General features: G+C 39.6%; 1 protein-coding gene across 1 annotated transcript in view; it reads left to right on the forward strand.

Annotated features, from left to right (window-relative positions):
• LOC103388616 (CUB and sushi domain-containing protein 3) overlaps positions 1-17,544 on the forward strand; it is a 189,517-nt gene that overhangs the window by 64,325 nt on the left and 107,648 nt on the right. The window contains exons 13-25 of the mRNA XM_025061476.1: positions 803-985; positions 1,684-2,010; positions 3,318-3,512; positions 3,803-3,941; positions 5,352-5,539; positions 7,850-8,038; positions 9,733-9,849; positions 10,174-10,389; positions 11,593-11,781; positions 12,367-12,536; positions 14,133-14,289; positions 16,095-16,286; positions 17,237-17,363. Coding sequence (XP_024917244.1) covers positions 803-985; positions 1,684-2,010; positions 3,318-3,512; positions 3,803-3,941; positions 5,352-5,539; positions 7,850-8,038; positions 9,733-9,849; positions 10,174-10,389; positions 11,593-11,781; positions 12,367-12,536; positions 14,133-14,289; positions 16,095-16,286; positions 17,237-17,363 — 2,389 coding nt within the window. The remainder of the gene's footprint in view (positions 1-802; positions 986-1,683; positions 2,011-3,317; positions 3,513-3,802; positions 3,942-5,351; positions 5,540-7,849; positions 8,039-9,732; positions 9,850-10,173; positions 10,390-11,592; positions 11,782-12,366; positions 12,537-14,132; positions 14,290-16,094; positions 16,287-17,236; positions 17,364-17,544) is intronic.

The raw sequence follows: 17,544 nt of genomic DNA on the forward strand, positions 1-17,544 counted from the left end.
TTCATTTTGATGCCCAAATAACCCCAATAAACCAGTCTGTAACCTGTGACTCATCGACTCTTTGCATTGGCTACTAAATTCAATCTGGTTCTCAAACTAAACAGATTCCTCACTACATCAGTCTTACAATCAGCCAGTATGCTTGGTAGATACTAGTACGCCCTGCAGTGTCTGCAGGCACCGACTTATCAGTGACTGTCAGAAAGTTTTAACTCAACTTCAAATGTCACACTTTTAGCTTTTTTTTTACCCATAAAACATCATAATGTCAGAGTCTTCTTTGACCTGAGGTCAGGTGTGAGGTGTTGAGCAGCAGTGTAGCGAGCCGACGGAATGTTAAAAATGGGTTACATTGTAGAATTTGCATCTTGTGCTTTTCTAGTATACTGTATACGAGACTGTGTAATACTACTGCAGTATTTAATGAATTCATACTGCTCTATGGACTTCATTTAAGCTGTTGAAATGTTTGTTTGGTTCTTGATGATTTTTGTTCAGTGATAACGTAATAAAAATCTCTCTTTTGGTGTTAAAGGTTCTAGACCTGTGTATTAGATTAGGTATTTCTATTCCCTCTGCAGTTTTACTTTGTCTCTGTTACTACAACTCTGTAAAGTGTTTCAGACATTTTGCCAACGCATCTTTTTCTGTGTCATTTTGCCCGTTTAACAAAGGTTTAAGTGGTTTTTCTAAACTATAGATTTCTGTTTTGTGTTTATTTAAGAAAGAAACAAAAGATTAAATTTTACATACACTTATTTTTTCTCTCTGGTTTCTCTAAAATCCTTTTCCCCCCAAACAGAAATTGACAAAGAGAGTTGTGGAGACCCTGGTACACCTCTGTACGGCTACCAAGAGGGCAGTGGTTTTCTAAATGGAGATGTTCTGCGCTTTGAATGCCAGTTTGGATTTGAGCTCATCGGGGAGAGGACAATAACCTGCCAGAACAACAATCAGTGGTCGGCTAATATCCCCATCTGCATATGTGAGTCCAGCACTAAATTATTTCGCCATGGCTAATGAAGCTATTACTTATACTCTTGGAAAGTTCACAATGACATTAAACTATTGGAGGATTAATTGGAGTGTTGCTAAATGACCATGCGGTGCGCCGTGTGTAAACAGCTTCACACGTAATGTAAAATAGAAAATTGATTGCTTATGCGCCGTAGTTATTTGGGGTTGAGTTGAAAAAGGAGGTAGAGTTCACACAGTTAATCCCAGCAAGTACTCATGAGAAGAGAAACGTGTGCTGTACTGTACATTTTATTTTTCCAGTGACAAACTAAGTGCTTCTGGTGAGATTCACTGTACCTAACCCATATCCATAATAAAAACCTGCTTCCCTGAGTTTTTAAAAAAAATGCTAACTGTGTCCATTGGGACAAAGTGCAGTAATCCTATGCACCTCTACTGCTCTGTAATTTTGTACAGTCTTCTATGTGTATCCTTCTTATTCGGCCCTCTTGCTACAACAACTCAGCACTCATGGGAGCGCTGCAGTCTCCTGATTGCTGAGCTAGTTATACACAGCTGACATAATTCTGTACTGATCCTCGTGCAGGATCCTGTCATGACTGAATCCACAGGGCGGTCTGAGTTCTTTCTTCTGTTGCTGTACAACAGCTTTTCTCATTTGTTTAGAAGTCATCGCTAATATATTTTACATCTTCCATTACACAGTTCCCTGTTTCTCCAACTTCACCGCTCCCATGGGGACGGTGCTGTCGCCCGACTACCCAGAAGGCTATGGGAACAACCTCAACTGCGTGTGGCTGATTATATCTGAGCCAGGCTCTAGAATTCACCTGGCGTTCAATGACTTTGACCTGGAACCTCCCTATGACTTCCTCACTATCAAAGATGGCGACCAATCAGGAGCAACAATATTGGGGCGATTCTCGGGCGCTGAGGTTCCCTCTCATCTTACCTCCAACAGTAACGTGCTGCAGCTGGAGTTTCAGGCCGATCACTCGATGTCAGGGCGGGGCTTTAACATCACCTACAGCAGTGAGTCATCGTTCAGTCGATTTGTTTTTCTGCTCAGACACTTAGAGTATTACAGTATAAATGACTATTATGAAGCATCATTACAAACTGTACAGAAACAGAACTTAAGTAAAAAGGTTAAATTCATCATCCACGTGCCGAGAAGAAGCGTTAGCACATTCAGTACTATGGCACATCTTCAGGTGTTTTCCTGAAATTGCTAGTGTGGTAGCAAAACAAATCTTACACTGAAATAAATTGAAATACCTCAACGCTGCTAACATTGTTGACCTACTAAAATGAACTGTCCTCATGAGGACAAGGAGACACTGATCTGCAGTAGGAGAACACAACACTGGCTGAAGGATATGCAGCTTGTTGAAGGGAAAAGCCATCATGAAGTATCGGATCGCTGGATCGCCACATTTGAAGTACAACTATGAGTATTCGATTGAAATATTGGACCCTGGATTTAGCTACTATTACTAGATAATGAATGAATTATGTCTCCTCTGTACCTATACATTGTTGTGTGCTTTGTGGAGCGACCTAACATCCAATAATTACCTCAGGGCCTGCTTGTAGGACTTGTGTTGCCTGCAGAGCTCTGCTCCATTGTACTTTATAAACAATACGATACCCTGCCACCTGAGAAAACCAGTGCAGAGAGGCATCAAATACAGGCGGCTCAGTGAGGGTTCAACCTTTTGTCAGCATATCCTGCTTCTGCAGGAACCCTTCCGTAAACATGGAATGAGGATTACTGCTAAATCTGCAGGATTTGTACACATACGGACTATATGGCGTGTGTGAGGGGGTGTGTGTATGTGGGTTGTCCAAGGTCCAATGTGCAGTATATTCAGGAAGAAATAACATGGCCCATAAATAAATAATAAACCTGTTCACAATTGAACATAAGCAGCTGCTGTGTTCAAAAACCATCTACAGTAAGACACTATAAGGTGGGACAATTACAGCAGAGCCTTTATGGATAGACAAACAACTTCAGGTGATTATTTACATATTTGTTTCTGTTTTGGTAAATGAAACTCAATCTTGAAGTGTTAGCGTTTACTGACCTGGTAATCTGACAGCAGGTTAGAGATTCAAAACGCACGGAAACTCTTTGTCTTTTACTTAAATTCCTGTTTTCTCCAATGCTTTAAGACAAAGGTTGTTGTCTCTCCCAGGTTTGCAGTGAAAACACCTGTTTGTTATTTTTTTTACTCCCTCAGACAGCTGCGTTCATTTCCCTTATCTACCTACTCCTCCCCACTGACACAGCAGCGTTTGTCACTCGATCTTGTTGTCTTTCTTCTCATTACAAGCTTTTGGCCGTAATGAGTGCCCTGACCCTGGCATACCGTTGAATGCCAGACGCTTTGGGGATAGTTTCCAGCTGGGGAGCTCCATCTCTGTAGTTTGTGAGGAGGGCTTCATCAAGACACAGGGGGCTGACACCATCACATGTCATCTGGAGGAAGGCAAAGTGATGTGGAGCGGACTCATTCCCAAATGTGAAGGTACTTTAATGGAATAGCAAATAACAAAAACATGCTGGACATAGAGGACAGATGTATTGTCCGGAGGAGGAGGAAAAGTGTGGAGGTTTTTGTGGAACACTCAGCTCTGAGCTGTTTTTCTGGTATTTTTAGCTGTTTGTGTAACTCCAGCCCTTTTTGTGACTCATCTCATGTTTTTGTACTGAATGTTGGTACAGAGAGATTACCCTAGGGTGTTGTCTTTATGCCAACAGGTTTCCTGCTTTATCTGTTTGCCATCCCATGATATTTCACCATGTCTGCTCCTACAGCTCCCTGTGGAGGTCACTACTCAGGTCCTTCTGGTGTCATCCTGTCCCCGGGGTGGCCCGGCTACTACAAAGACTCACTGAGTTGTGAGTGGGTCATTGAAGCGGAACCAGGACGTTCCATCAAGATCAGCTTTGACAGGTGAGTGTGACAGTGAGTGCACTGCAACAGCTCAGCCGGTACAGACAGATATATAATATCACACAAAGAGTACCTCATTCTCTCATGTACTACTGTCCAGAGCAGCTGAACTCTACATGTAACTGCAGATTTACATGCACGCTGGAACTCCAGCTGCTCTTCAATGCACATAGGAATGAATCCACTGTGACTTCAGTTCAACTTCAGTGAGAATCAACAAACAGGCTGTTTCTTTGATCACCTTTTTATGTCTGAGGTGGTGGCACAGAATATGACACATTTCCATTTTTTTTAAATGTTAACAATATGTGAATAAAAATCACAGGTATCTGAAACTGATAGGTGTATTGTTATTTGTGGAAATTTTGATAAAAGCGGGGCGTGTTGCTAAATATAAACTAGCTGTGCAGAGGTATTTCTTTTATAATTATAATTATTAAGCAGAGGTTCGAATCCATTCTCAGTAAGACGTGTCGAAAAGCAACAAAACCTTCCCCATTAGCGACGTGCAGCCCACTGCATGTAGTATTCATGTAGTTTGTTGTCTAGATTCTACACATGAGGTTAATGAGGATCGTGTTAAAAAACTACTTGCTGGCAGGACATTTCCTGCTAATTTGTTGAGAAGAAGTCATAGGATGTAAGATTTACAACTTGACTACTGACAACATGAAAGAAATCAAATTTGTAGACACTGGTTCATGCTTATTACAGGATACTTAAAAAACCCCCACAAAATTCTTTTTAATTGTTGGCATTTGAAAACCATTTCCTTTTAAGATTGCAGTAACTACTGTCACTTCTGTCAATATTCTGATCAAGCCATTTATAAAATAAATAAATAAATACACAATAAACATGCTTAAAAATGTCAGTTAGTAAATTTAAAATTCCATTTTAGTCTAATTTCTGACATTTATTATCCAAAGGTTAAAATAAAAGTTTCACTTTGACCAGACTGCTGTACGCAGGCAGATTTTTACCTTTTAAAGTTAAGGAAGAGGAAACAATCATGAAGTGTCATCATATTTTTTTTTTAATGATCTGAGGGGTGAATACATAGAGCTCTAAGCAATAACCATCACGTCTAAACGTCTGGAAGTGTTTTCATTAATATTAATAGAGAAGTTGAAAGTCTGTGCTGATGCCACTTGTTTTGTGATACAGAAATAAAATGAGTGGGAGCAGAAATGATCCAAAGTCATTTATCTTACAGTCGCAGCTGCTCTTTGTTCTTTGATTTGCCTTCACCAAACCATTTGTTGAAGGAATGTGATCTGAGGGTTTTGAATAGATAATCCGTCAAACTTCAACTATCTGTCAAACTTAATATTAGTATAATACAGGAAACAAGTATTCTTCTGACAGCCTATTCTCTAACATTCGCTGTCTTGTCTTTTTACCATTGAGGTTTCAAACTGAACTGAGCTACGATTTCCTGGAAGTACATGATGGACCCAACCTCCTCTCTCCTCTCGTCGGCTCCTTTAATGGAACCCAGGTCCCTCAGTTCCTATTCAGCAGCAGTAACTTCTTGTATCTGCTGTTCACCACAGACAATAGTCGATCAAACAGTGGCTTCAAGATCTTTTACGAAGGTGAGATAAGGCTTTTTTGGAGTGTACTTTGAAATATAAATAATTAAAATCACCAAGTGATTTTACACACGTGTTTCTTTAAGAGCAGCTACCTTTTTTGGAATTCCCAAACTTGAAAACCTTGTGATGTTATTTTCTGCAACAGTTGTTGATGCAGAACATCCTTCTGAAACTACAAAGGACTTTCTGGAGAACTTAGAAATGCGCACAGATCTAGGTTGTGTATCCTCGTGTAGTTGAGCTTCTCCTAATCCATTCGGCACACGGCTGCTGGCAGAACCTTGGCTGGGATGTCATGCTGCACACTTGCAAAACATGTTTTATTTATGTCCTTCCTAAACACGAGGATGCTTTAACTGTGTCTGTAGTAGTTGAGTGGAGAAGATCCTGCTTAGAGAAAAGCTTTGGAAGAGATGCCTGACTTTATGAAACTTTATTACATCCTGGTTCATGAACTCAGATTGTCAAATAAAGTTGACTTCTTTGGACTAGAATTACTCATAAAAATGGTCACAAAATATGAACCAGTGTTTTATTGATATTGATGCAGACTGTGGCTAAGCCTGCTACACTTTGATTGCAGTATGAATTGAATGAAACTAATTTAGCACAGACTCAAATAAAAAACATTGTTAGAGAAACAAAATATGAATTAATTTTAAGCAACTTGATCATCATTCCTGATGAAAATCATATTTCTCCTCCAATTGTGAGTAATTTCACAAATGTTCTGTGTCTTAATGATGTGTACCAGATTAATTCATTTTTCTTAATATTCATGGAAACCAGCTGGTTAAATTAAGCTGTTTTTCAAAAATTGAACCGCAAACAAAGTTGTTTTCTGTGAAAAATCAAATACCCACAATGCTGTGTGACACATTTTAATGCTTTATGACATTGTACCTTTCACTCAGATATAGTTTGTAATCATGTCCACATTATTGACTCTGAACAGATGAAAGAGCAATAACAATGAATTTATTTTAGCTGCTCTTTGTACATTATTCATATTAGTGTCCAGTCATTGAAACATTGGCTTTGTATTAGGTATAAACAACAAAGAACATTTAAGCCTGAATTCTCTGAGTGAAAAGCAACAGTTTGCAGCAATCAGTAAATGAAACTCCCTGAAATAACACTGTGGCTTATATTCCAGTAGTTGTGATTGTGACCATACATAAATGCTGCTCTGTGTGATAGAGAAGGCAAGATGAATCTGCATATGAAAAAAGAAAGGTCAAGCCATACATATATAGATGTGTGTTTTATTTGGATCTACTGCAGGAAACAACAGTCATTTTAATGAGCAGTATATTTCTTTATCTATTATTATTTATACTGTGTTAAGTCGTCTCTGGTTTTTAATTTTTTTACCCACTGTCTTTTGCAGTTGATGTCCTTTTGTGTGGACATCTGTTGCACTTTTCTTGTACAAAAGACCTTTTTAAACTAACCTTCTTTCATTGAATGAAATGTCTGAGAGACGTCTTTGTTACTGCTGCGTCAGTGGTCTCCTTAATAGTTTTTATGAAACAGAACTAATGGTTTAACAGATGGAGGCGATTTAAGCTTTTCCACCAAGTGTGTGTGTGTGTTGTTGTTCTGTCGTCTGTAGCTTTTTTACCTTTCTTTTTACTGGTTGACCTGTTTATGTGTAACTAAAAGAGAAAGTGGGAAGATAAAATAAGGTGTTATATCCTACATTTCTTAGTGTTTTAAAAAGTATGGGTTGATGCAGCTTTAAAGCTCGTATGGTTTATTTAAAATATTCCATTCAAATGTATGACTTTTTTTTCAATAAGAAATCATATTGTATAGACTTAGATTTGGTCAAACCTGGACTGAAGTCTTATTAGAACTATTATCAGAGGTTCTATGACTATAGACTATTTTAGACCAAAATGAATGGAGAGTTCATTTATATTGTTGTAATGTTGTAAAAATTGCAGTGTAGTAACACAATGAGGGGATGTAAGAGACTTTTTATATCTTCACCTGTTTAGCCCCAAGGGTCATTCTGCGGATTCTGCTCAAAAATGTAATTCACTGAAAGTAAATGAGAATGGAGGATATGATCTGTTTATTTTTTGCCTCAAATAATAGAAAACATCTTTAAAACTATGCTGTTAAAGAAGAAACAGAAAAACATCAGATTGACGTCTGATCAGTATCTGCTAAAGTGAAGAAGACAAAGTTACTGAAGTTTTAGTGAACACCTACTCATGGCATTTATAAAAGTCAAATATAACTCGTACATCAGTTGACACGACAGTTGTCCCATTTTAAACTGGTTGACTTCGATCTCTCCAGTAGTGACACTGGACACATACTCCTGCATGGACCCTGGGATCCCGGTCAACGGAATGAGGTTCGGCCACGACTTGTCCATTGGATCCACGGTTTCCTTCTTCTGTGACCCAGGATACAGACTGAGTCATGACGAACCACTGCTTTGTGAGAAGAACCACTTCTGGAGCCACCCGCTGCCCTCCTGTGATGGTACGTGCACGGGACGGTCAGCCGAACGATGGAATTACTGTTGAGATGAACAGCCCTTACAGCTTAAACAATCTGTGAACCGTGACATGCCTTTTAACCCATTTCTGAAGCGTTTCACACATGCACATACACGACACAGATGTGACCTGAGGTCCTAACTGAGTTTCTATATCACAGACGGAAATGTGCGAGTGACTGATCAAACAGACTCCATGGAAAAATACATTTTCTTTCAGACCAATCCGTCCCTCCGGTGTGAAAACATACACGGTGTGTTATGAATCATTGAATACAGGAGACAGAGTACACCCAACTTCAAAGCCAGATGGTCAGCGTGCAACTTATACTTTTGATTTTTGAAGAGAAGTGATGAGCAAGCGAATTTGGAAAGATTGATAGAAGCTCCAATAGGTAGAAACTGCCCTGGAGGTGGTTTCTATATAAAATAGATCTGTTTCTATATGAACTGGTGAAACAGTTGATTGCACTCAAAAAAAGTACAGATGGATTTTTTTACATTGTTGCAGTGGAAGTAGAACTTGCAGTGAGTGTTAGGTTGTGACTGGATAAAACCAGAAATCGGTGTTGCAACTTAGCTGGGAGAAACAAGCAATAGTTGAATTCATGTAAATATCAAATTCAGATTTGTGTTCTGGAAACCTTTTCTATTTGGTTAGCTTGTTTTATTCTGTGCCGTTGTCGTAGCTATTGAGGCGTAACAGTATAGATGAACTACTTGAAAGTCACAACTGTCTGGACAGACAAAACACAGTAATAAATTGTTGTAGTATTTCATCTGAATATCCTTGAAGGTGACATTTATACACCTTCATCCCAGTGACTTCTGTAAGAATTATTTCTTCATCTCTATCTATAAATATAACGTGTCAAATTGGTTCCCAGATCTGGATTGGACTGTTTGCCAAGTATACTCATCAACTTTCAATGACCTATGAAATTTTGCTTCATTAATGAAATACTTGATATAATTTTGTTTGTGCGTAAAGACGCAGGCCTTGATGTTTGATGCTGGTTGGAGAAGCCCAGGAGTGTTGGGGGGAGAGGAGAAGATGGTGGTTGATGTGTGCAGCTGTGGAGCCTCGGGGTTCTTAGTGATCCTCCAAAGCATCATCTGACAGCTTTTACTTTAACGCTGTGTACATGCATAACATTTCTACAGCATTTTCTGTTTGGTGGAAAGCATCTGTGCATTTGACTGCAAACCCCCCCTTGGGGCAATCAGGCCAGAGAAGATACACACGCAAAAAGACGGAGAAAAAAAAGTTATCAAGTATTAGCTGAGGTTAGCTTCCACCCAGGCTTTAAATCTGTGGGTTTCCAGTTTAGTTTTATTATTTGGTAGAACAGATCTGGCAGGACGTTCCCTGTCTGTAGTAACATGTATGAGTCATTTTTTTTTTCTTCCTGCTCAGTGGGTTGTAGGTCTGCAGTCCAATGGACCATGCAGAGATGATTGATTCTGTGTGAAGAAGAAAAAAACAAAACTACAGAATGAGTTCCAATACCATCATTTACATATAATATTTATATGATCAAATGATATGATAATATTATTGACATCACAGCGAGCAGAAAATGTAATTGTCTGGAGGTTTATGACTGAATGATGCTAGTTTTTTTAATTGATTTGTCTTATTCAGATTAGGTTCATTATCCTTCCTCTTCATTCACAGCATCATGTGGGGGGGACATCAGAGGACCTGGAGGAATCATCTTGTCACCTGGATACCCAGAGCTGTATCCAAACTCTTTAAACTGCACATGGACTGTAGAAGTCAGTCACGGAAAAGGTAGGAACACCATACGTGTGCTTTAAATAATCAATTTTTCATAATCATTTCACCTTCAAATACAGTAATTTTTTACAAAGGTTTGGCACATTTATTATTTAATGATTATTTCTTAATTTTTTTTCAAATAAAACATTCTTACCTTTAAATTAATGTCTTAATAAACTAGAGTCAAGAACGTGTTGTATCAGTGCATGTGTTTTATTAAATAGTCCCAATTGTAATTTAAATGAAAGGCTGTGAAGATTCCTTGTTACTTTTCTGTTACATACTATTTTTCTCCTCATTCATTTTTCAAATGATCTTCTGACTGTTACCTCCCAGGTGTCCAGTTCACTTTCCACTCCTTCCACCTTGAGGATCACCATGACTACCTGCTGATAACAGAGAATGGCAGCTTTGCTCAGCCACTGGCTCGACTCACCGGCTCAGACAGGCCTGCGCCGGTCAATGCCGGTCTGTTCGGAAACTTCAAGGCCCAGCTCCGTTTCATTTCTGACTTCTCCATATCACTGCAGGGATTCAACATCTCCTTCTCAGGTATGCAGGTGTATACGTCTTTTTCTTCTGTGGGTGCTGTAAAGAGAATAGTGATGAGGTTAATGGTGTCTGTAAGGAAGGCAGAATGGAGGGGAAAGATTTCAGAAAGTTTTAGTGGCTGGACTTGAAAAAATGCATTGAAAACGTCTCACTTAGTGACAAGAAGTCTAATGTGAGCAGTGATTTGTCAGGGAGAGTGGGAGCGGGCTCCACGTCGTCCGTGCCACGGAGGGTAATTAAGAGACAGTGAATTCATGCAAGTAAAAGGTGTATGACCGTGATAGCAGCGATCATCAAAGCATGTCATGTGGGTCAGTGTCTTCAGGACTAATGCGGGGGTGGTAAAGATGTGGGGCTGGAGGTGTTTACAGGAATAAAAGGGCCCCATGTAGGGTTGAAGGGATGAAGAAATGCATTGCAATAGGAGACTTAGAGGGGGAGATGAGACAGATGGTGATGCTGAGTGAGCAGGGTTGATGGAGAGGGTGGAGAGAGACAGACAGAGAGAGAGAGAGAGAGAGATATGGAGTGGGGGAGGAAAGGGAGAAAGACTCTAAACTCGAGAAAAGAGACTGTGCTTCATGAGCATCCTGGCTAAATGTTTGCCTGCTGGTTGTTGAAGTGAATCATCAAAGTTATGCAGCCATGAATATTCAGAAAGTTACTCTATGTGTGTGTGTCTGAGAGTGTCTTCCTGCCTGCCTCGTAATTAGCATCTATAGATTTCCCGATTAGGAATCATTTTTTAACATTTTGTGACCTTGGTAAAAAAAAAAAAAATGAAATTGCCAGTGCTCTGAGGCCAGAGTGTGAGCCAGGGGCTGCTATAATGTGCTAATGTGCCGAGATCAATAGCTGCTCATACAATAGCTCTACAAATGTTCAGATGTAAATTATGAGACAACAAAGGCAGGAAGTTCAACCCTGGTCTCATGCAGGCTGGGTTAACTCATTTACATTTCAGAGGATTACACCACCAACAGCCAAAAATACTGCCCACAAGGTGGCTTCTTTCTTAGAGAGCCCGTCATTTATCCAGGCAGACGGGATTTCCATCTTTTGCCGTGCATCCTAACTGGATGTGGTGTCCTTGAGCAAGGAAAAAAAGCAAAAGATTCTGGATTTTCTGGGGAAAAAAAGCAAAAGATTTTATTTAATATTTCTAATGTTATTCTGGATTTTTTGTTTTATTTTTGTTTTCAGAATACAATCTTGAGCCCTGTGAGAACCCGGGGTCTCCTCAGTTTGGCTGGCACACGGGATCCAAGTTTGGGATTGGTGACTTGCTGATGTTCTATTGCAACACAGGCTATCGTCTGCAGGGGGCGAGGGAGATTGTGTGCTTGGGAGGTGGCCGCCGTATGTGGAGTGCACCTCTGCCAAGGTGTGTGGGTACGTGGTCATCTGCTTTTATTCCTTCTTTATGTTTTTTTGTACATAATGCACATTTACTGCTAAAGCGTTGTTTGTGTCTAGTGATGTGTTGCTTTTGGGTTTTTTTAGAAAACAACGTTAGGGCCTCGACCAAATTGATAGTTGATAAATGTGGCCACCACAGGTGGAACAATTTCAACATTTATTGTCCTCCAGTGAACATAAAAGACATTTCAACGGTTACAACAGAAGACATAAAATATAACAATGGCATAAAATGAATATATGTATATATTTACTCAATCTATGTAACAACATAGCAAAACAATTGTGCAGCAAAACATTTTGTGGAAAGATGCATTATTCCCAATCATCCACTGCAGCACCCAATGATTGTTGCTTTACATACAATCTTTGATATAAATATTTATTAGAAGGATAATAAGATAGGATTGCCATGTGTTAAGTAGGCTGAAGGTAAAAGCTTAGGTCTTTGATGAAGTAATTACGAGTATTCCTTTTTTTAGCTGAAAGATAATTCCTCCTAAATACATATTATTGATTGGTTTTTGATTGTCTTCCTGATTGTCCTTTCTCTTGCAGCTGAGTGTGGCTCGACGGTTTCCAGCAATGAGGGAGTTCTTTTGTCACCGAATTACCCGATGAACTACGACAACAGCCACGAATGTGTGTACAGCATTCACGTCCAAACCGGCAAAGGCATCAACATCACCGCCGGCACCTTTCAGCTGGCACAGGGCGACGTCATCAAGGTAAACACGATGCATTTGGTCGCATAAAACTAGCAAATAAACAGAGAACCTAGAGAGGCTCACGTTAGATAGTCATATCGTTCCTTTTATTGTCGTGTATGTTTGAGGCAGAGCCTGGTGCTCGTGTAGAAAAAACAAAAACAGTGACTGTGGAAAACACTTGGAGGAATTGTTTTGCCTTGTTAGTTCGTGCAAAGGCCAGAGAGCAGCTGCGGCAGCGGCAGCAGCCTCATTCTGGAAAGAAAAGGACTCATTACTTTGCTCAAGGGCATTTCAGTAGTTTTGGTAAGCACCACTATTGTGATGTAAATGACTGTGTCATCCATGTGTTACAGCTGGAATGCACCATTTTAAGGATGCAGATGTCTAGCGTAATGCTACCATTATCAGTGTTGGAGGCCACTCTCCATGCTGTTGTAATGGTGTCGTGAAGATGTTCATTTCTTGTATGTTGTCATTTTCTCGCCATCAGAAATGTGTTAATCGTGCTATAAAGCTGAATTAACTCACATGAGACGATAAAAAACATTTGACTTAACCATGTGAGATCAGAAACATGCAGTGGCGTAGTAATGCATCTGTTCTTTTTTGTAGATTGCAGTTAGGAAAGTGAAGGAAGGATTGGAATTAATCAAGTTTTTATGAAGGATATATTTTGGTGTTTCTAACTACAATGCATGTTCTTTACCTTTCCCACCCTGCAGGGTGTGCTATAAGTACGATTAATGAACCTGGTGGCCTGTGTGGCAGTGCAGCATCCCGAAACTTTACAAACACATTATCACCACCAACTTTTACATTACAAAAATGTTATTTAGACAATTCATACACTGACTCTCCACCAAGGTTGAGCCTTAAGCCTTAAGCTACTTCTTCTTTGGTGTCAAAACAGCAGCTTTGTATTGAAGGTTCATTCGTGCCATTGAAGGGTTTTTCTTAGCCCCATCTTCTATTTCAATATGATCTAAACACCTGCACATCTGACAGAAGCAGAGACATGTCAGGTAGAGGGCAGTGCCAAAGCAGATGAACACACCACTACACACTTCTAGTGGTCTGTCAAAAACACTCAGAGTAAGAATTCAATGATTTACTGCGTTTTCCTAACGAAACTCTATAAAAAAGAACCTTAAATAAAAACGACTATTACAATATATACAGTAATTGTATTTAATGCACTTGTATACGTGTAATACAGTTTGGTTTAAATTACACCAGTTTGGTGTAATTTCAATATTGATTCACATTGATTCTTGATTATCCACAGCTGTTCAAGCAGTTTTTTAAACATAACAAATCCAGGCACACCTCCAACAGTCTCTGCGCTGACATTAATATTCCTGTTCCCCTCTTGATAATGTGGCTCTTCCAGTACACGGCATCAAATCAGTGTGAGCAGTTACGGTCACCTCAGTCTAATCTTCTCAGCTCATTAGATTATTGGTTTTGCTGTAAAAGCTCCACATAACTGCTTACTTAACGGTTGCTCATATACGTCAGTGGTAACTTTTAACTGTCCATATAAATTTGCTCCATTTTGGCCTCACATTCTGAATCAGAATAAAAGTCATCGTGTGCCGCTCTGTCTCTGTTCAGGTGTATGATGGCAAAGATGGTGGCTCTCCACTCCTTGGCACCTACACAGGCACTGTGATGCAAGGTCTGTCCCTCACCAGCACTTCCAACTACCTTTGGCTGGAGTTCTACTCCGACCAGGAGGTGACAGCAGCGGGGTTCCGGCTCATATACCACAGTAAGTCACTATTCATTTTACCAGGAGGAGGAGGAGGAGGAGGAGGGAGAAGAGGAGGGATCTCAGGCTTTTCCAAATGGGTGAATTTAGCTTCTCTTCAGGGGACAAGCATTTCAAGCACCAGAATTTGAAGGAAAATTTTTATTGAATCTCAACCCACTTCATTGTGTCTTTCACTGTTAGGGTGGACATTTAACACCATGTGCTGTTTCCTCTCCATTCCTCTTTGAATTTCTCCTTGTTAAAATCTTTCTTCCTTTCCTTTTGCTCTCACTGTTTGTGATGTGAAACTACGTCTGTACAACTGTTGTAATAGTAGTAGATCTATTTCTACTGATTTGTTGTGGTTTCCAAGAAATTAATGTGTGTGCACACATGTGCGTGCAATCCTTCACACACACACACACACACACACACACACACACTTGAGTGTTTAAGTTGAAACTTTAGGCCAAGGTTTTAAGTGGGCCAATAACAGATGAGTTTTGTTTCTCATCCTAATTGCCTTGCTGACTGTGTATTGTTGCTAACTGTTTCTAATTTATTACGGTGACGATACGAGGTTTTGGCGACACTGCATTTTGTGGTCCAATTTAAAGTGTTTTTCTTTTACCTGCTCACCCTGAATCCTTTTTATCTACCACTGGGCTTTCTAGTGAGGAATTCAACATTGTTAGTGAAACTGGCCAAAGGCCGGCGGCTGTTTTGAACTGCTCTCTATGAAAGCAAACTTTGAGCAAACTTGCTGTTAGCACACTGCAAACAGAGATTAAATAAAATAAATGAAACTTTTTTTTTCCTTTTAAGTAAATGTGCAGTTTGGCAAAATGCCTGAACTAAGAACAGTTTCTGATTCTTTTAAATTCATTAGTAACACCATCCAAACACCATGGAGCTAAAACCATTCAAGGTTTGATAGCTGAGGTATAAGCTGCCACAGGAGTTCCAGAATCACTCATAATTCAATATTAAGTAACTAATTAAAAGTCAGACTTTCTGTACATGTGTAAACTGTACATTTTCAACAAACAATTGTTGTTCTGTTTTTACTAAATAGTTTATTAACAGAATTAAAAAAATTATAAATTCCCTACTTACTAAATCCCAGTGTGAAATCTGATCACGTTCTCCATGATCCTGCGAGCTAAAGTGCTCAGATCATTTTCCTGATGTGAGAAGTATCTCCTGGAGATTTACACTTGGAATGACACTTGTTATATTACTGCAACATCTGGTCTAGGCCTGGACCTCGCAGAGAAGACGTGTAAATCACCGCAGCCGGGTTTATGTGCAACTATTTCTGCTGCATAGCACAGCACTTACATTTAGTACCTGAAAGTGAGCAACACACATAAAGGACCATGGTCAAGTTCACCTATGGTAAACCCAGGAGTTATTGCAACATTTTCCCGGTTTGTCGCCTGTTTATTTTATTCCTCTTGTAATACCCCCGGTGTTACGAGTGGATGGGCTGTTTCTCCACGGTGGTAAACGTCCACGCTCAATTGAACGTTTAATTGTGAATGTCTAATTGTGCTCTGTGTCCAAAAGGAATTTCCAGAGCCAAGTAATATAACGGCACTGTAACCTAGCATTCACTTGTGTCCCACTGGAAATTAATTCTTGAAGCTCAATCAATACCACTTTACAATACAGATAAATGAGAGTAAGGTGCCGGTTTACAGGAGGCCTATTTCAACCAGATGTGGTGATAAATGCTGACTCACTGCTACGTCCTTTTGTGTATTAACTCTTTTTATGTCTCTAATGTGTGACCTCATTTTTTTTCTAACCCACTTCTCCAGGCTTTGAGCTGTCTCACTGTGATGATCCAGGGGTGCCGCAGTTCGGCTTCAAGGTCAGCGACCAGGGCCACTTTGCTGGGAGTGCCATCACATTTGGCTGCGATCAAGGCTACACCCTGCATGGCAGCAGTATACTGAAGTGTATGACAGGGGAGAGAAGAGCGTGGGACAACAGCCTCCCATCATGCATAGGTTAGCATCCCGGCTCTGCTCCTGGGCGACCTCGTTTGGTCTGTCTTACCCTGTTGTAGTTTAAAATATTAATGAGACCAGGTTCACTCTCACACATTGTTAATCTAAGTGTTAATTCCAAAGATTTATCCCCACGTAATTGCTCTTTAATTGAAGTGTGATGAAAAAAGAGTACGCTGCTTGTCATCTTGTGAGAGAATATAAATGTCCCAAATGGTTTACTGTGGAATAATTGATCTTTCCTTTTTGTTCTCGGTGAAACACAGGGTGTAGAAAGCCATTACAAACACTATATTGAAGCAATCTGAATTGCTATTGAGCTGTGTTGCTGTGTGACTCTGCTTTTATTTGGAGATTTTGTAATTTACTTCTGTGGACCCATGAAGGAGGAGCACTGGTTTGATTGAGTCTTGAACTTAAGGCGCAGTGTTGGCTGCACTTTTCTATTCAGTACATGTAAGGACACGGGAATGATACAGCTGTTATCTGCACATCACTGCAGTCTGGAAGAGTTTCCTGCTCAAAAACAGGCTGTGATGAATGAAGGTGAAAGATGATTTTGGATTTCCACAGGAGGGCACTTGAAATGCCACACCTTCCTTTAGACTTAAATGAACCTGCATTTGTGTTTCTCTCAATAGAAAAGAGCACGTGGTCTAGAGTGGCATGTTAAATCATCAACCATTATTTTTACTTATTTTTTAAATTAAAAACTGTTTCATCAGATGATATCATGTTTTTTTTATGAATAACATTTTTAGCATCAGATCTCTCCCATGTTCTGTATATTTATATGGTGTGATATAAATATAAATATGATACATTATTAGTATTTTATCTAAACCAGCAAGAGGAAATTGATTTAACATTAAAACTGAATGGTTTATTCTATGCTCATAGCCAGGTGCAGTGCCATTTTATATTTGTATACTTTTTTTTTCTCTATGCAGCGGAGTGTGGTGGCAGTTTCAAGGGTGAGTCTACAGGGCGAATCCTCTCTCCTGGGTATCCTTTTCCCTACGACAACAACCTGAGGTGCACGTGGACAATCGAGGTCAGCTCTGGCAACATTGTCAGGTTGGTTCAAAATAAATACTCCTATAATAAATGCAAATGTATGTATTAGTTGTTATTAATTCTTAGGAGAAGGGAAGAAAAAGTTTGTTATTTTCATTGTGTAAATTCAAGCCATTTATAACACTTGTTTAATTATGAATATTATGGCTCGGAATATTTCAACAGCTACAATTAGTGTTGA

Source organism: Cynoglossus semilaevis, chromosome 13, assembly GCF_000523025.1.
Source record: "Cynoglossus semilaevis isolate Cse_v1.0 chromosome 13, Cse_v1.0, whole genome shotgun sequence".
Classification (NCBI taxonomy): domain Eukaryota; kingdom Metazoa; phylum Chordata; class Actinopteri; order Pleuronectiformes; family Cynoglossidae; genus Cynoglossus; species Cynoglossus semilaevis.